Genomic DNA, 20,901 nt, shown 5'->3' with positions numbered 1-20,901 from the left:
GCCGTCTTGTATAACAATATATACAAAAAGAGTGATCACATAGTACTGTTTGCAAGTAACGATATATTACTGATTGTTGACGTCTTGTATAACAATGTATACAAAAAGAGTGATACATTGTACTGTTTGGAAGTAACGATATATTACTTATTGTTTACGTCTTGTATAACAATATATACAAAAAGAGTGATTACATAGTATTGTTTGGAAGTAACGATATATTACTAATTATTTACATCTTGTATAACAATATATACAAAAAGAGTGATTACATAGTATTGTTTGGAAGTAACGATATATTACTAATTGTTTACGTCTTGTATAACAATATATACAAAAAGAGTGATTACATAGTATTGTTTGGAAGTAACGATATATTACTAATTGTTTACGTCTTGTATAACAATATATACAAAAAGAGTGATTACATAGTATTGTTTGGAAGTAACGATAGGTTACAGTTATGTAGTGTTCAAACTAACGTTTTGTCTTGCAGGCCGTGATTGGCTCTTAATTATCATACTATAAAACCTTTAAAAGTATGTGATTATTGTAATAGCTGAACATGAAATTTGATAGATAAACTAATTATTGTAGAAAGAAATTATTCAAATAAAATAATTATAAGATCAAAAATTAGTAACTTTAATGAAACGAAAAATGATTAAATGCAACTCTTTTAAACTCAGAAAAACATCGGACCATCTGTAACCTGGATTATACCTCGTGAATTTTTTTATTTTTATTTATTAACTAACTGAACAGAAAAATATCCAAATACATGTTTCAGGTATGATGTGTGTGACGTGTTTTCAGCTTTGCCAACATTATAAAGAATTAATTAAAGTGAGTTGTAGGTGGTCAGTAGAAGAAAACGAAGTTATAAGAAACAGAATTCGTCAGTCGATTTAGCAGTTATCAATCATTATAGAACATAAATATAGTAAACCCTCTACCACTTTTTGATGCATTCTAGATTTATTCTTCTGATTTGCTTTCGCTGATTACTGGTGAGGGTTAAATTATCCGTAAGAAATGTGACCTGGTAACATGAAGTGGTAAAAGGAACTATAGGTTCGGGGTTTCGAATCTCTTTTTTGTTCTTTTAAACATTTTGTTTGGCTGAATACTTTAGAATAATAAATTAATGTCACCAATGTCATCGTAAGTCTTCAATGTGCGAAAAATTGATATAGTATCAAGCATGACGTCAATATGGCAAAATAAAATAATATAACAAAATAGGATGAAACTGTCTTCAAATTATAATAACTTTGTTAACGAACGCAAAAAAAAAGCTACACAAAGTCTGTGCTCTGCTAACCACGGATATCGAAACCCGGTTTCTAATGCTGGGGGGGGGTGAGAAAACGTTTCGTGGAACAGATTTCATTTTGTTTGATGTTTTGAATTTTGCCCAAAAAGCTACAGGTGGGTTATCTGCGCTAGTCATCTTTAATTTAGCAGTATAAGACTAGGGGTAGACAGCTAGTCATTACCATCCACAGCTAACTAGAGGGTAAACAGCTAGTCATCACCACCCACAGCTAACTCTTAGGCTAATCTTTTACTAACGAATAGTGTGATTTACCGCGACTTTATAACGCACCCACGAATGAAAGGCGAGCATATTTGGCGTGACAGTGATTCAAACCCACGACTCGCAGATTACGAATCGAACGCCCTAATCACCTGGCCATGACAGCTTAAAGTTTGTAATGAGGAGTGTGTGTTTTTTTAAAGTGAAACTTGTACTCGCTGGATCTCTGTATTGTTTTCTTACAACTCACATACAGTGGTGTGTAAAGTTATAAAATAATCCTACGCTGTCTAAGTTCTACATTTTGAGGAGAAAATTACTTATGCATGTTTTTGGGTATAAGATGAAAGCCCAAATCAGAAGACTGGAATGCTCTATAATTTAGTCCTAAGTTTGAATAGAGATATGAAAAGTAAAACAGACACATAACAACTAATAAAATAATAATCAGATTATTAAATTGTTCGGTAATGTTGGAAGAAATAGGTAATCACTATAAAGACAGAACACAAGATTAAATAAAATAAATAAAAACCAGTGAAGTTGTACTCGAATACAAGTAAGAAAATATGGACGTCAGAATGATCGTGTGCATTGGATAATATCGTCCAGCCACAAACAACAGTGAAGGTACAGAATTTTAATATACCAGGAGAATAAACACTTTGGTTTGCTGTAGAAAGTGTGATAAACAACATTAATGCGACGCTTTAAATTAGATATACAAACACATTCATAATTGCACACGAAACGTGATAATAACACATCATTTAGGCATGTTTTAATTACATTCAATTCAAATGTTTAATTTTATTAACTTGATATCGCTAGTAAAACCATGAAAACATTGTATCAGTATTTTAACGCCATCTACCGTTACATATTATCATTATGTTAGTAGCATAAAGGTAGCCTTAAAGAAACAAACAATTATTAAAAACAGATAACAAATGACCGCAGTGGTTTAAAATCAATGGAACTTCAACATTTTATTATGTTCTTAACTTGTGATGAGATTACGTAAAATTGGCGATAGCATTTTAAAAGGTTAAAGTTAAACCTAAACCGAAAATATTAAACATTACAACTAAGTTTTAAAAACATGATAATTAGGTTCATTTCAAGTAGATTATCTGTAAATATGTAACACTTTTGAAATAAAAATCACTTAGCTATTAACATAAGTTTAGTTTATTGTTTAGGCGTAAAATTAGGCAAGGGGCTATCTGTGCTAAGCCTAAAATTGATATCAAAATGTGTTTTTGATTGTTTTAAGTCCTCGATGTTATGTAAATGTTAGCAGCAAATTTTAACAATGTAAAAATACTTATAGGTTTTTCCTTCACAAATGCTTATAACAGAAAAACCTGTAGGTAAATGTAGAAAATGTCTATTTAGCATATCCATAATCTACAAACCTAACTTTTGTTTAAACTGTAGTTGTTATGCAGGAAATTATTTACAGTATTTTCACACACGTACACATACGTTTTAATAACTGACTTTACACAAGCCAGCTATTCAGATTTTGAATGTAATATTCATTCCTCATCACGCAGGGATTTGTTACAAATTATTTAAATCCAACTATTATTTGTTTACCATAACGCGACCCGGCATGGCCAGGTGGTTAGGGCGCTCGATCCATAATCTGAGGGTCGAAGATTCGAATCCCTATCGCACCAAACATGCTCGCCTTTCAGCCGTGGGGGCTTTATAATGTTTCAGCCAATTCCACTATTCGTTGGTAGAAGAGTAGCCCAACAGATGGCGGTGGGTGGAGATGACTAGTTACCTTCCCTCTAGTCTTATACTGCTAAATTAGGGACGGCTAGCGCAGACAGCCCTTGTGTAGCTTTGCGCGAAGTTTATAAACAAACAAACCCCGAAGAAGAAAAGTCCACTTTTCAGTAGCACTAGGAATAAGGGGTTTTTAGTTAATTTTATTCATTTATATGAAGACTTCTTGAACCTAAGTGTTATTCTAACATCATGAACAATTAATCCCAAAAACTATTGTTCACAATAATAAACTAAATAATCCCAATAATTATTATTTGATCATCCATAATTCTGTATTTTGATCTTCCTACTTTCAGGTTAGTTCTTTACGATGCCATATGTAGACCTCACCTGTAATGAATGTTACAAAAGTTGGTAACGTAAGGGTTAACAGGAATCTTTAGTCCAGACGAGAAGAAGGAATAAATGTGTTGGTGACGTAAGGGTTAACAGGAATCTTTAGTGCAGACGAGAAGAAGGAATAAATGTGTTGGTAACGTAAGAGTTAACAGGAATCTTTAGTGCAGACGAGAAGAAGGAATAAATGTGTTGGTAACGTAAGAGTTAACAGGAATCTTTAGTGCAGACGAGAAGAAGGAATAAATGTGTTGGTGAATCGTAAGGGTTAACAGGAATCTTTAGTCCAGACGAGAAGAAGGAATAAATGTGTTGGTAAGGGTTAACAGGAATCTTTAACGTAAGGGTTAACAGGAATCTTTAGTCCAGACGAGAAGAAGGAATAAATGTGTTGGTGACGTAAGGGTTAACAGGAATCTTTAGTGCAGACGAGAAGAATAAATTTTGGTGACGTAAGGGTTAACAGGAATCTTTAGTGCAGACGAGAAGAAGGAATAAATGTGTTGGTAACGTAAGAGTTAACAGGAATCTTTAGTGCAGACGAGAAGAAGAATAAATGTGTAAGAGTTAACAGGAATCTTTAGTGCAGACGAGAAGAAGTAAGGGTTAACAGGAATCTTTAGTCCAGACGAGAAGGAATAAATGAACGTAAATGTTAACAGGAATCTTTAGTCCAGACGAGAAGAAGGAATAAATGTGTTGGTGACGTAAGGGTTAACAGGAATCTTTAGTCCAGACGAGAAGAAGGAATAAATGTGTTGGTAACGTAAGGGTTAACAGGAATCTTTAGTCCAGACGAGAAAAAGGAATAAATATGAAGTCTAAGTTAATTGACCACAGTTTTATTCGTCTTCATGTTATTTATTCTTGGGTATCCCAAGATGTATAGATGAAACAAAACAGAAGTAAATAAATAAACTAGCGGGTTTATCAAAGTTCAGATAAGTTACCTCCTTCAAAATGTTTTAAGATTTTGAGTTTTCTCTATCGTTTCTTATCAGGGAATGTGTTAAACAATAATAAATTATGATAATATACATAGAGAAGAAACGGTCACTGTGTATCGATACTTGTTAGTTAGTTTGTTTGTTTTTTGAATTTCGCGCAAAGCTACTCGAAGGCTATCTGCGCTAGCCATCCATAATTAACAGTGTAAGACTAGAGGGAAGGCAGCTAGTCGTCACCATTCACCGTTAACTCTTGGTATACTCTTTTACCAACGAATAGTGGGATTGACGGTAACATTATAACGCTCCCACGGGTGAAAGGGCGAGCATGTTCGGTGCGACGAGGATTCGAACCTGCGACCCTCAAATTACGAGTCGAACGCCTTAACACACCTGGCCGTGCCGGGCCGAAACTTGTTAGCGTCGAGAGCCTGTCAACTTTCCGCTGAGCCATAGACGAAAAGTTACAAAAACAAAGTTGCTGCAGTAACTGGAGTAACAAACATTTCCCGTCGAGGTAAGCTCAGCTCCTCATGAGTCATTTGTGTTTAGACGTTCCTAATTTTGAACTGATAAACTACAGGGAAATAGCACCCACTACATTTCTTGCTATTGTTTGACAGAACGTCGATACAGAGTACCAGAGCGTCTTATTACAGAGCACGTTTGTCCAACAACGGGGTAAGAACCACGAATCCTTGTATTTATAGTTCAGGCAAGCTCGAGCCAAAATGGTTTTCCCTATATTTGTTAAATCAATGTAGAACAAAACAATATACAACAATGTTATGGACTAAACAATATAAAAATACTTAGGATAAAGACAATGTACAACAATACTGAGAACAAAAAAACAACATACAAGAATACTTGTATACAATACAATTTTGAATACAAAAATAATACACAACAACACTTAAGACAGATGTAATTTTTCGCAAAGACAGTGTGACTGAAGCTTACGTTGAAGAAAAAAAAATCTCATAAAGAGAACTTACTTTAGACGATTTATACAGAGGCATTTTGCAGGGTAAACCTTTATGGGTTTATGCTCTTATAGAATTTCGCAATTTAAAATGAGTAACAACACTTTGAATGCCATTTAATAATACTTTGCAAAACTACATGCATAAAGATGAAGCAAGATATCTAAAACCTATGAAGGACAACTTACCTCAATTGTTCTAGATGTTTAAAAACTTAGAACGACAAGTTACCTCAATCATTCTAGTTGTTTAAAAACTTAGAACGACAACTTACCTCAATTCTTCTAAATGTTTAAAAACTTAGAACGACAACTTACCTCAATTCTTCTAAATGTTTAAAAACTAAAGAATGACAACTTACCTCAATTCTTCTAAATGTTTAAAAACTTAGAACGACAACTTACCTCAATTCTTCTAAATGTTTAAACACTTAGAACGACAACTTACCTCAATTGTTCTAGATGTTTAAAAACTTAGAACGACAAGTTACCTCAATTGTTCTAGATGTTTAAAAACTTAGAACGACAACTTACCTCAATTCTTCTTCTCGAGATTTCATTTCTTTTAATTCTTCTTGTATTTTTGTTTCTGTTGAAGAGATTGACTTCCTCTGTACAGCAGGTGGCTTTACAGACGATCCTCTTTTATCCAAAACCTGATGACCATTTGCTCTTCCAACTGGAAGTGGGCTCTTTAAAACCGGACTGGTGATGGAGCGAATTTCTTTGCCTTTACTGGCAATGAATTTCTGCATGCTGATACTACGACCAACCGTATTATGAGAAATATATTTTCTTCCGACTGAGAGTGTGGAAGAAGATGAACTGGAAGAGCTGCTTGGAGACGGAGCTTCAGGTAGACCGTTAACCCTAGCTTCGTTTACTTTACTATTTGGGGCTGGAGGTTTTTCAAAAATTTGGATTGTGGGTGACGGAGACTTTATTACAGAATTCTCTAACTTTTTAGTTGCGTTAAAGCACTCTTTAGTGAACTTCCCTGTTTGAATTGACTCTCCAACCCGGCTCACTTTTGCATCTGTTCGTTCCTGGGAAATAGTTTGGATTTGGCCTGCCTCTCTGAGCGCCAACTCCCGTTGAGTTTGTTCTTCAATTTCTTGCTGAATTCTTGTAGTTGCTAGTGCTTTCTGTGTACCTTGTCTCCCATTTGACAAATGAAGAGTATTGGGTCTAATATAGTCTCTAGACGACTGTGTTTTGGGGGTTTGAAACCTGTCATTTGTTTTCACTTCAGCAGAAGGTCGTTGTGTCCCTCTTTGTTTCCGCCACGCATCCTCTCGCTCCTTTGTTAGTCGAACTTCCCGTTCCACTGGAGACTCCTTTAAAAGTTGAAATACAGGCTTTTCGTCTTCCAGTTCAGTATCTATAAGAGGTCGGACACGAATTTCCTCTTTTCTTCTGAGAGACAGAGAGGGTACTGGACTATTCTTATTTGAATGAGAATAGCCCCCAAATGGGAGCTCCTTTGCGTTACTGTTGGTCGTCGAATCAACGGTAGAGAAAGCTGTATTTTTTCCTGTGTGGTTATTTTTCGCAGACCAAGTCTCTTGATCTTTATTTGAAAATAAATCCAAATGTTTCCTCATTTTGCGAAGTTCATCCTCTCTTTCCTTTAGTTCTCTTATCTCCATGGCGATTTTTGATTCTGTGTTGACGTTGCTGGGTGATTTCTCCGCGGTTTGATCCTGAGGAGAAAGTGAACGTTGAGCACTAGAAGGACGATCACTGTAAGTTTCGACTATAACGAAAGGTTTGCTAATTTCTTTCTTATTTTCAAGAGGACGTAAGTTCTCTGCTTGATTGTGATCCTTTAAAAACGCTTTCTCTCGCTCTATTTGAGATTGGATTTCAATGTCAAGTATACTTTCTTCCATGACTGCTTTATTTATATTTTCAAGCTCCATTGTTTTTGAAGCTACAAGACTGTTTACTGTTGAGGCTTGGATCTCTTTATCTTCTGCAATGTTTGCTAAAATACTTGGTTCTGTTTCGTGTAGATGCAAAACTACAGTTTTAGTGACTGAATTATGATCACCAGTTTCTCCAATTTTTGAAAGATCTACTGATTCTTTTAATTTATCCAATGATCCTTCGTACTGTGTGTTACTAGGTGCGGTAGTTTCTGAAGAACTTAGCAGTTCGTGTTTGTTTTCAATATTGTCAAGATCCGTAGCTTTGGACTCTCCTTCTTGATTGTCGTCTACAATTCCTTGTATAAGTGTGGAATGGCTTGGAATCTTATAAGGTGGCTCGCTTTCAGAAAATAGTGAACACTGTGGTTCAACAGCACTTTGTAGTTTTTGTATAGATATTGGGTTAGATACTTTTGACGATGGGAGCACTTCTGTAACTAAGAGCTCTTGAGAATTAGAAGTTTCCAAGTGTTCAACAGCCTCAGAAGCACTCTCTGAGGGGGAATCATAAACAGCTAATATATCTGAAGAATCTTCAGTGTTTGATGTCTCTAAACAAGGCTTAGGTTCGTAAGTAACTAGATTTGAAGTATCTTGGATGTTTGATGTCTCTGAACAAGACTTAACTTCGCAAACAACTGAGCTTGAAAACTCCTGAGTGTTTGATGTCTCTAAACAAGGCTTAGGTTCATAAGTAACTAGATTTGAAGTATCTTGGATGTTTGATGTCTCTGAACAAGACTTAACTTCGCAAACAACTGAGCTTGAAAACTCCTGAGTGTTTAATGTCTCTAAACAAGGCTTAGGTTCGTAAGTAACTAGATTTGAAGTATCTTGGATGTTTGATGTCTCTGAACAAGACTTAACTTCGCAAACAACTGAGCTTGAAAACTCCTGAGTGTTTGATGTCTCTAAACAAGGCTTAGGTTCGTAAGTAACTGGATTTGAAGAATCTTGGATGTTTGATGTCTCTAAACAAAGCTTAGATTCGTAAGTTACTGGATTTGAATAATCTTGTATGTTTGAGGTTTCCAAAAGGAGGTTACATTCGTGCAAATCTGAAGTCTCTAAGTGAGGCTCATTAGAATGTGAAATATCTAAGACTTTGTCTGCTGCTACTGATACGTGCACCGTTTTTTCAAGGATATTAACTCCTGTGAAATCTGTAATTTCTCCAGGTGTTTCAGCTGACTGAGAAATATCAACAGATGAGTCACTAGGAAGAGATGAGTATTTGGGATTCTGTTCTAATTGTTTTTTATCTTGTTTTGCCACATTATTGCTTTTGTTTTCTAGACTGTCGTGTTCCAGAGGTTCAGAACTGTTAATCAGTGGTGATTCAAGAGAATCATTAAAACTTTTTTGGTAAGAATTATCTAATTCCCCAAGTTCGAGGATATTAGAATGGCCGTTTAGTTGTTCGGAGAGTTTATTTATTGTAGTTATCACCTGATTGTTAGATTCTTCCTTAGAATCACTGACGACATTCAGGGGCTGTTTTTCCATTATCACTGCCTGTCTGATATTCTTGAAGTAGAGAATCCTCTTGAAAATCACTCAAAGAAGAACAACGTATTCTGAAATATGTCAGAATAATAATAATAAATTATATTTACTTTATCCAAGACATAGTATTATGCAGGCTAATCTCAGTTCTTTTCTTCGCTTTAATAAACTAACACAAATTGTCGATCCTGTAATATTGACATGAATTTTCAGTTGTGTATAATAAAATTTTATTTCCTAAAAGGATCACGCATTCAAAAATATATGAAGAAATCAAACAGGGTATAGACTTACAACATGTATTACTTAAAGCATAATAACAATAATTTTACAATAACACCATTCAAAGTATTGTACAAGACAACATTTTTACAATATTAACAACATATACCTTACACCCTTAAATAACAATCATTTATTAGTTGTTCATTTTAAATTGTAAATAATTTATATAATCAACGAATACACAATGACGAAGAAAACAAAATGAACGAAATAAAGTAGTCAAAACGAATTTATCTTTGTTCATCATTTATTTAAGGAAAATTTGCAGAAGTGATATTGTAAGTGTTAAATATTAAAGGTTTGTGATGTTCGCCAATTGTCAGTTGAAGGTATTACTTATTCTTCTTAATAGTATGTGTTGTTGTTGGGCTTAGAATTCCTCTGCAGTAAGTGCCTGTGATTTGTTGGTGATAAATTTAAAGATAAACAAAGAGCACGCTCTTCACTTGCTTTCAAAATAGTATATATATATATATATATTCGAACTGTTTAAACGTACAACAAATTATTTACATTATAGAGATCACAGGAATATCATAAAACTATATATAGTCTTTTTCTTAGCAAAATCCATTTATGCCTATTAAATTGTTCCAGACTTTCAGTTGGCCAGCCAAACTGCCTTGCTATGACATTAATATTCCGTATATAATTTACTTACAATGTAATGTGAGTTACTGCAGTTGTATAATGCTCTTCTACTATTCGTTTCGTCTTCAAAATGTCCTCTGTTCCATTTGTCAAAATTCAATTACTTTAGAGCCATATTTTGAAGGAATAAATGATTATTCTTTTTTCACCTTTCCTACTGACAGTGTTGCTCTAACATGTTAAAGGTTAAGCCTATGTTAATTGTTAGGACTATCACTTTTACCGAAGTTAATTTCACGACAAGTTTTCCTTGTCCGTAACTTTGGTTTTTTTCCTACTGTCTCTGTCCTCTCTATTGTTTCCCGCCACTCTCGTATTATTTATACGTTTATTAATAAATCTTCTGTTCGTTATATTCTCTACATCAGTGAATTACAAGCGCAACTTCCAATAATCGTCTTCTTTTAACTATCTTATAATAAAAACTAAAAATTAAAACAAGATAATTGTTCACAAAACAAACTAATTAATAATATCTACAAGAAACAGTCTTTTATATAACAGAAAGTGAAGCTTACTTTTGTTGTTTATGGAAAAATAAAGAAAGGACAGTGAAAACAAAAAGCATACACTTATAATCTTTTCTCTAGAGAAAATTACAGCAATAACAAAGTAAACGAGAATTATGAACTTCCATTTCTATCAGGAAAAATGTCTAGGCAAAAGCCGATTCCTAAACTATCGTTTTATATAATATAGTAGTAAAAAATAATGGACATTAAACTGTGAAACTTTCTCAAGGTTTCTAATAGCATAATATCTTATTCTGTTCATTCTGCAACAAAGTTGGCAAACATACCATAAAACACAGCATTATAACAATTTCAAGTAACTGTAATATAACAGTTCATGTCGTATAGTATGATAATTATCTGAAATAATTATAATATAACACTGTCAGTGTCCTACAGTAAAGAGATTCCTGAAGTAATTAGAACATAACAATTTTTGTTCCCCGTTGTGATTTGTTGGAGTAATTGGAATGAAGCAAATTATTTAGTTGACTCTATGAAAAATAAAAAGTTTTATGGACTTGGGTTCTAATCAGCAACTATTTAAGAAACAAATTTGATTATCTTTTGTTTTTGTTTTTTTAATTTCACGCAAAGCTACATGAGGGCTATCTGCGCTAGCCGTCCCTAATTTAGCAGTGTAAGACTAGAGAGAAGGCAGCTAGTCATCACCACCCACCGCTAACTCTTGGGCTACTCTTTTACCAAGGAATAGTGGGATTGACCGTCAAATTATAACGCCCCCACGGCTGAAATAGCGAGTATGTTTGGTGCGACGGGAATCCGAACCCGCGACCCTTACATTACGAGTTGAAAGCCTTAACACCTCTCGCCATGCCGTGTCTTGATAATCTTATACCCCCAGACAAGTACACGTACTTCGAAAATGAAGGACTGAAGTTCTTGGATAATCTTTTCTATAATTCTAATCCTAACCTCATCACTATGTTAATAAATGCATATAACAATAATAGTACAGATAATGGAACTCTTGCTTGAATGATACTGGAAAAAACGTTTTTATTTCGCGATGTGCAACCCCCAACTCGCGAAATGTTAATCCTGTGTGTATATAAATTTGCAATAGGTGTCATGATTTCCCCGTTTCGCCTCCGTTTACTGTCACAGAGAACTTCATTTTTCTCCATTCTCAGAGTGCAGCTATGACGTCATGAATACATCACACGTAGGTCTAATGCAGTAGCGCCATTTATATGCACATAATAATACTATCTGTTGTATGCCCATGCAGATATTTCACAGGGTGTGGGAGGATCGTCACCAAAATTGGTAAAGAAGTTCATTAGCTCCATGGGGAAACAGACACATTTTCAGTTTTGCATTTTGCGGTTTTTATGAGTGTTTTTACCGTTTTTTTTAACCACTACATCGCCCCTGTTGATGGATCTTCACCAAATTTGGTATGAAGGTTTGTTGGGTCCTTGAGGAGATACATTCAAATTTACGGTTTCACATCTTGTTTTGTTTTCTTCTAATTATATATAAAGGAAACGACTTTTCATGTCTTAAGATAAACTTTCATTAATCATGAATTTACACAACCTTCGTCCAGGGTACTGGTATTCCAGTGGGTAATAATAATACAAATACCACAACACAACATGAACACGTATTAAACCAGATTATGTTTGAAAGGCATAACGAAGAAAACTTGTTAGTGGTTCAAATATTGTTTACGTACCGTACTAAATGACATGGGTAGCGAAAATTATGGTGTAAAGGCACGATTTGCTCAGTAGAACGTGACCAAGCATAAGATGGATAAGGTTTTGTCATCACAGCTTATTTTGATAACTTGGCAACGTTTCAGTCACTTGTTTAGCTTTTTTTTCTATTAATCAACAGGTGCCTCTATATCACAAATACGTTTGTTTGTTTCTTTCTTAAATTTCGCGCATAGCTAGACACGAGCTATCTATACTTATCCGTCCCTAGTTTGGAGTGAAGTGATAAATAAGAGGAAATACACATAGTCAACACCACCCACAGCCAAATCTTGGAATACTCTTGTCACATTGAATAGTAAGATTCACCTGTCACTTCTCTAACGCATCATGAAACCCTTGTGATTTTTTATTTTATGGTAACATGGCGCGAGCCAAGGGACTTCAGTTCGCCAAAATAACCATCCACCCAACGCACAATTTGTTTGCTCATACAATTAGAACTTTGTTAAAATCATGGAAACATTTTAGACTATTCTAATATAACAACACCTGTAAAAATTCATTATCTAATATCCTAATACAACAACACCTGTAAAAATTCATTATCTAATGTCCTAATATTACAACACCTGTAAAAATTCATTATCTAATATCCTAATATAACAACACCTGTAAAAATTCATTATCTAATATCCTAATATAAAAACACCTGTAAAAATTCATTATCTAATATCCTAATATAACATCACCTGTAAAAATTCATTATCTAATGTCCTAATATTACAACACCTGCAAAACTTCATTATCTAATATCCTAATATAACAACACCTGTAAAAATTCATTATCTAATGTCCTAATATTACAACACCTGTAAAAATTCATTATCTAATATCCTAATATAACAACACCTGTAAAAATTCATTATCTAATATCCTAATATAACAACACCTGTAAAAATTCATTATCTAATGTCCTAATATTACAACACCTGCAAAACTTCATTATCTAATATCCTAATATAACAACACCTGTAAAAATTCATTATCTAATGTCCTAATATTACAACACCTGTAAAAATTCATTATCTAATATCCTAATATAACAACACCTGTAAAAATTCATTATCTAATATCCTAATATAACAACACCTGTAAAAATTCATTATCTAATATCCTAATATAACAACACCTGTAAAAATTCATTATCTAATATCCTAATATAACAACACCTGTAAAAATTCATTATCTAATATCCTAATATAACAACACCTGTAAACATTTATTATCTAATATCCTAATATAACAACACCTGTAAAAATTCATTATCTAATATCCTAATATAAAAACACCTGTAAAAATTCGTTATCTAATATCCTAATATAACAACACCTGTAAAAATTCATTATCTAATATCCTAATATAACAACACCTGTAAAAATTCATTATCTAATATTCTAATATAACAACACCTGTAAAAATTCATTATCTAATATCCTAATATTACAACACCTGTAAAAATTCATTATCTAATATCCTAATATAACAACACCTGTAAAAATTCATTATCTAATATCCTAATATAAAAACACCTGTAAAAATTCATTATCTAATATCCTAATATAACATCACCTGTAAAAATTCATTATCTAATGTCCTAATATTACAACACCTGCAAAACTTCATTATCTAATATCCTAATATAACAACACCTGTAAAAATTCATTATCTAATGTCCTAATATTACAACACCTGTAAAAATTCATTATCTAATATCCTAATATAACAACACCTGTAAAAATTCATTATCTAATATCCTAATATAACAACACCTGTAAAAATTCATTATCTAATGTCCTAATATTACAACACCTGCAAAACTTCATTATCTAATATCCTAATATAACAACACCTGTAAAAATTCATTATCTAATGTCCTAATATTACAACACCTGTAAAAATTCATTATCTAATATCCTAATATAACAACACCTGTAAAAATTCATTATCTAATATCCTAATATAACAACACCTGTAAAAATTCATTATCTAATATCCTAATATAACAACACCTGTAAAAATTCATTATCTAATATCCTAATATAACAACACCTGTAAAAATTCATTATCTAATATCCTAATATAACAACACCTGTAAACATTTATTATCTAATATCCTAATATAACAACACCTGTAAAAATTCATTATCTAATATCCTAATATAAAAACACCTGTAAAAATTCGTTATCTAATATCCTAATATAACAACACCTGTAAAAATTCATTATCTAATATCCTAATATAACAACACCTGTAAAAATTCATTATCTAATATTCTAATATAACAACACCTGTAAAAATTCATTATCTAATATCCTAATATAACAACACCTGTAAAAATTCATTATCTAATATCCTAATATAACAACACCTGTAAAAATTCATTATCTAATATCCTAATATAACAACACCTGTAAACATTTATTATCTAATATCCTAATATAACAACACCTGTAAAAATTCATTATCTAATATCCTAATATAACAATACCTGTAAAAATTCATTATCTAATATCCTAATATAACAACACCTGTAAAAATTCATTATCTAATATCCTAATATCACAACACCTGTAAAAATTCATTATCTAATATCCTAATATAACAACACCTGTAAAAATTCATTATCTAATATTCTAATATAACAACACCTGTAAAAATTCATTATCTAATATCCTAATATAACAACACCTGTAAAAATTCATTATCTAATATCCTAATATAACAACACCTGTAAAAATTCATTATCTAATATCCTAATATCACAACACCTGTAAAAATTCATTATCTAATATCCTAATATAACAACACCAGTAAAAATTCATTATCTAATATCCTAATATAACAACACCTGTAAAAATTCATTATCTAATATCCTAATATAACAACACCTGTAAAAATTCATTATCTAATATTCTAATATAACAACACCTGTAAAAATTCATTATCTAATATCCTAATATAACAACACCTGTAAACATTCATTATCTAATATCCTAATATAACAACACCTGTAAAAATTCATTATCTAATATCCTAATATAACAACACCTGCAAAACTTCATTATCTAATATCCTAATATAACAATATCAGTAAAAACCCAGACCTCATTATAGAATATCCTAATATAACAATATCTGTAAAAACCCTGAACTAATTATAGAATATCTTAATATAACAATATCTGTAAAATTCTGAATATATTGTATAATACTAAAGTATCCTAATATAAAAACACCTGTAAAATTCTGAATATATTGTATAATACTAAAGTATCCTAATATAACAACACCTGTAAAATTCTGAATATATTGTATAATACTAAAGTATCCTAATATAAAAACACCTGTAAACATCTTTAATTCATTATATAGTATCATAATATCCTAACATCAGTAAAATACTGAACACGTTTCAAAATAATAGTTGCTTTTATTTAATTTCAACAAAGATTTTTTTATGAATTTCTTACGAGACCTTTTGACGAATCCACTACTCGTTTCTTTGTACAATTTGTAAGTGTAAAAGTATGTTGTCAGCGGGAGATAAAAATATGTTGTAATATAAAAACATTTGTTTCACAGTTTCAAATAAAAAAATACACTGGTGTCTGGGAGAGTTATGAACGTAATGACACACACCGATACTGCTCCAGGGTAAGAAACAATCTTAGATAAATATATACAAGTCATAATTAATAATGTTGTATCACTTTGTTTTACGATGTAAGAAGTCAAGAAGCGATAAAAAAACGATGAGATATAATCCGGTTATCGGTGGGAAAGTGACCTGTATGTAACAATGCTAACAGAAAATAAAATATAGAACAACAACAAAACCTTAAATGTAAGATTTTATTTAAAATAAAAATAAAATAATATATGAAATTGTTTGAATGGCTTTATAGATGTCTTTCTGTGGGCTAGGCCCCGGCATGCCCAGGTGTTTAAGGGGTTCGACTCGTAATCTGAGGATCGCGGGTTCGAATCCCCGTCGTATCAAACATGCTCGCTCTTTCAGCCGTGGGGGCGTTATAATGGTACAGTCAATCCCACTATTCGTTGGTAAAAGAGTAGCCCAAGACTTGGCGGTGGGTGGTGATGACTAGCTGCCTTCCCTCTAGTCTTAATCTGCTAAATTAGGAATGGCTAGCGTAGATAACCCTCGTGTAGTTGTGCGCAAAATTCAAAAAACAAACTAACTAACTAACAAGTTTCGATACACAGTGACCGTTTCTTCTCTATATAACGGACATCGCATGTATATTATCATAATTTATTTATCATACAGATCTCTAAAGGGAATCCTTGTTGGTGTGTTAACACATGAAACGTTGTCCTACAACAACTGTGTTAATATAGATAAATAGAGACTTATAAACGTATGTACATATATCTGTTTATCCAGGTCTGGATCGCATGATAATTATAAAAGTGTATAATATAATTGTGCGGAAAAGTTTAATTTTTTATTTTAGGAAAACATTGTACATTGTGTTCTACACAGATCCACCTTTAATTGTTGTTGTCGTTTGTTAATGGTATCTTTGTTCTTGACTTTCTTAACACAATGCTAGACAATGAGTTACCTTAACACAGTGGGGAATCAAACCTCATATTTTAGCGTTGAAAGTCCGTAAATTTCGCGCAGGACAACGGAGAGAATACTCCCTTATGGACTGACACAAACGTTTGTCCGAAAATTAAAGCAAGTCTAAATAAGATAACAAAACAGTTTTGTAAATCATAATTCATGCTGGAACACTCATTAAACTGTAGTTATTCTATTAGAGCACGTGAAACCGAAACCTCTGTAGTATTTGACAGTTTTATTAATGCAAGACCTCTTCAACTTAACATATTTCCACCTTATAAGTGTTACCTTAATAACAAATGTCTAAATATCTTGAATTTGAAAAAAATATTTACCTACTATAAAGACTTTAAAAACAGTCGAAAGACACCGGGTTGTTCGATATTCCTGACTTGACAGTCCAGTTGATTGTGGTCACAAATAGTTGTATTCACAAGAAATGTTACTATGTGTATTATTTATAAGCAATGAAAAGTGTAAGAACAGACTGGTACTATTCAGTTTAAACCGTATCTCACTTGGCTTACTTTGAAACTTCTCGAAAACAAACGCTATTTTATCATAGAATCAGTGAACCTTAAACAATTGAGAAGTTGAAATTAAATTCACAGGTCCTTATACTTTAATGGTTTGAATTATTTTAGAAATGGGAACGTTGTTTGTTATTACTTTTCACATTAATTAACACCTGGTAATTTCATAAAAAATACAGTTATATACCATTCATTCATAATAGTTAATCACTATATCCATTCTTCTTTCCAAAACTCCGTAACTGATGGGATTCAAAATATGAAAACTTTCAGCCTAGGCTCATTATTATTATGTTTTTCTCAAACCCTGAAGCAGGACTTCTTCACGTCAGCGTTATCCTTCTGTACACTATAAAGGATTGATCCAAGGTTTGGACCCTGCTGATATTTGAAACACGTTTACCAGGTTGATCATGTACCAATTTAACTGTGGGTCCGTGAATAAGTAGGTTACAGGATTCGTAATAAACAAGACACACAAAAACTGTAAAGAGATATGTAGCAAATAGTATTAAAATTAACCCTAATGGTCACTGCTGTAGCTTTCTGCATATTTTACACATAAAATGAGCGATTTCACCTAAACTTTGTGGTTCATTCTTCACACTGAGTATTTTAATATTTGAGCTTTCTAACAAGGAACTTTATGGAAACAAGTCAGTTATTTAGGGTTAACTGTTTGAAGAAAATTTAAGTAGATAGTTAAGCCTGATTTGTACAACAACTCCCTTATTAGCTCATTAGTACCAGTTATTGTGGATAATCTTTGTATGTAAGAGCAAAACAAAGTTATTGTAATAAGGGAAATGGTATCTGTGAATGCATTATTATTGTAATCACTTTAAATATTGTTCGTTTTATTTGATTTTATATATTGTAAGAAAACTTTATATGGTTTAATAATAAAAAAATGTAGTTATGTTTATAACGTCGTTCCGTTGCTTTTATTCCCTTTCCAAATAATTATATCTATGAAGGTAAAAATAATAGATTTTACCAGTGTTTAACTTATAGAAAAATGGTACAGACTCCCTGTTAAAAAGTGAGCGAATTTTGCGCTTTAGAAGCTATCAATATAGACGTTAGTCTGTATACTACAAAAAGTTGAATACAATATATTGTACCAATATTGATTTTGAGTGTGGAAAGAAACAAGTGACAGTTGATTTAAACTCATGTTGGAATGGAATGTATCTAAATATTATTTTAACACTGTTTTGTTTTTCCACAGAAAATTAACCGGTTTTAAGATGTATATATAGTAGTATGAAGATGTTTTCAGGTTGGAAATTTTGAATATCTAAGATAAGGAAACCCCTTTTAGTTAATATCCTTAGAAAAGAAAACTATATGGATCAGCTTGAAGTACCAGGACCATCAAGGAAGAAACATGTAACAAGTCGTACATCAGTCTAAATATACTTCAAGAAGGATGTTCGTCTGGATAAGCGATACAAGTCATATATACAAGTTGCTTCAATGACATGTAGGTTCAACTGTCATATACTTCAAGTAAGAAATGGGCATTCATGTCATTCCGTACGAAAACATCCCAGTAAAGTCACCTCTAGATTTCTTTGCGATAAGATTGTTAAAACAGGGACTGTAAAATTGTCATCTTCCTATACTAAATGACTTATGAAAGGCATACAAGGAGCAGTGATGTGCATATGACATGACATCCTTATGACAGAGCACACTAATACCAACTATGTTGCAGAATTATTGTCAAGACGTACGGCGTAGAAGACTTCAAAATCAATAACGTAATCAACCTCAAAATTTGGGTTAGGGCGAAAGTGAGTTAGATATACCAATTAACAATGCAACCTAAGTCTTTTTGAAATTAATTATAGTGCTTCCGTCTTTAGATATGGCACAAATTAAGACCTTCCTTTCATGATACATTCTAAGTCAAGAGAAATCATTCCAACTGTTAAATCTGCTCTCTTATTGTACAAATGTCAGTGATATTCATCACCTAATGTACTGACGTCATATAATTTTTAATCGTTTTACAAATATATTGTTATCGCTTATTATATCCTGATATAATGTTGCTGGGTTTTGATTTTCATACTTCGTTGATTGGTAGCTTTTGTGTTGTACTCAGTTTTCTCCCAGAATATCTAAGTGTTAATACTGTTACTTGGTAACAATGCTAACATAAGATATCGTCAACTTATCTAACAAATCTGTGCACTAATAAACACGTGATTCAGAGCAATCGTTCATTTCAAAGGAATATGATACCCGTGGAATACTGACCACTTCTGTGTTCAGTGAGAATAGTTATATATCATTTTGTCTGTTTGCTTTCTTTTTCGTTGAAACAAACAACCCTGTATGTTTATAAACATCTGTCACAGAGGTTAAAAATTACCACAATATTTACAAGTGAAACAGATTCTTAATCAAAATAAACAAAATTAGCAGCAAAAATAACTTAGAAGTTTGACACATTAAAGTTGTGGTGGATAAGTTATAGTTGTTTATATATATTTTTTCGAATGTTTTAGGATACGAATAAGATGACGTAATATGAATTAATTATGGGAAAAATACATGAGAAAATTGAACAAGTAAGGTTTCTTAATATTTACCTCCATATTTATAATCTATAAGGTTTCTTAATACTTACCTCCATATTTATAATATATAAGGTTTCTTAATACTTACCTCCATATTTATAATATATAAGGTTTCTTAATACTTACCTCCATATTTATAATCTATAAGGTTACTTAATACTTACCTCCATATTTATAATCTATAAGGTTACTTAATACTTACCTCCATATTTATATTCTATAAGGTTTCTTAATACTTACCTCCATATTTATATTCTATAAGGTTTCTTAATACTTACCTCCATATTTATAATCTATAAGGTTTCTTAATACTTACCTCCATATTTATAATCTATAAGGTTTCTTAATACTTACCTCCATATTTATAATGTATAAAGTTTCTTAATACTTACCTCCATATTTATATTCTATAAGGTTTCTTAATACTTACCTTCATATTTATATTCTATAAGGTTACTTAATACTTACCTCCATATTTATATTCTATAAGGTTTCTTAATACTTACCTTCATATTTATATTCTATAAGGTTTCTTAATACTTACCTCCATATTTATAATCTATAAGGTTTCTTAACACTTACCTCCATATTTATAATGTATAAGGTTACTTAATACTTACCTCCATATTTATAATCTACAAGATTTCTTAATACTTACCTCCATATTTATAATCTATAAGGTTTCTTAATACTTACCTCCATATTTATAATATATAAGGTTTCTTAATACTTACCTCCATATTTATAATCTATAAGGTTTCTTAACACTTACCTCCATATTTATAATCTATAAGGTTTCTTAACACTTACCTCCATATTTATAATGTATAAGGTTTCTTAATACTTACCTCCATATTTATAATCTATAAGGTTTCTTAATACATATATCCATATTTATAATCTATAAGGTTTCTTAACACTTACCTCCATATTTATATTCT

The 20,901-nt window shown here is 32.0% G+C and overlaps 1 protein-coding gene across 6 annotated transcripts in view; it reads right to left on the bottom strand.

The window, feature by feature from the left end:
- Window positions 1-6,141: 6,141 nt before the first annotated feature.
- LOC143248624 (uncharacterized) overlaps window positions 6,142-20,901 on the bottom strand; it is a 231,661-nt gene continuing 216,901 nt past the window's right edge. For all 6 annotated transcript variants that reach the window (XM_076497127.1, XM_076497128.1, XM_076497125.1 and 3 more), the window contains one exon: window positions 6,142-9,119. In XM_076497127.1, coding sequence (XP_076353242.1) covers window positions 6,142-9,048 — 2,907 coding nt within the window. In that variant the 5' untranslated portion in view covers window positions 9,049-9,119. The remainder of the gene's footprint in view (window positions 9,120-20,901) is intronic.

The sequence above is a fragment of the Tachypleus tridentatus genome, chromosome 4 (assembly GCF_004210375.1).
Source record: "Tachypleus tridentatus isolate NWPU-2018 chromosome 4, ASM421037v1, whole genome shotgun sequence".
Taxonomy (NCBI): domain Eukaryota; kingdom Metazoa; phylum Arthropoda; class Merostomata; order Xiphosura; family Limulidae; genus Tachypleus; species Tachypleus tridentatus.
The sequence above is the reverse complement of the archived record's forward strand: the minus strand, read 5'-3'. Positions and strand labels throughout refer to the sequence as shown.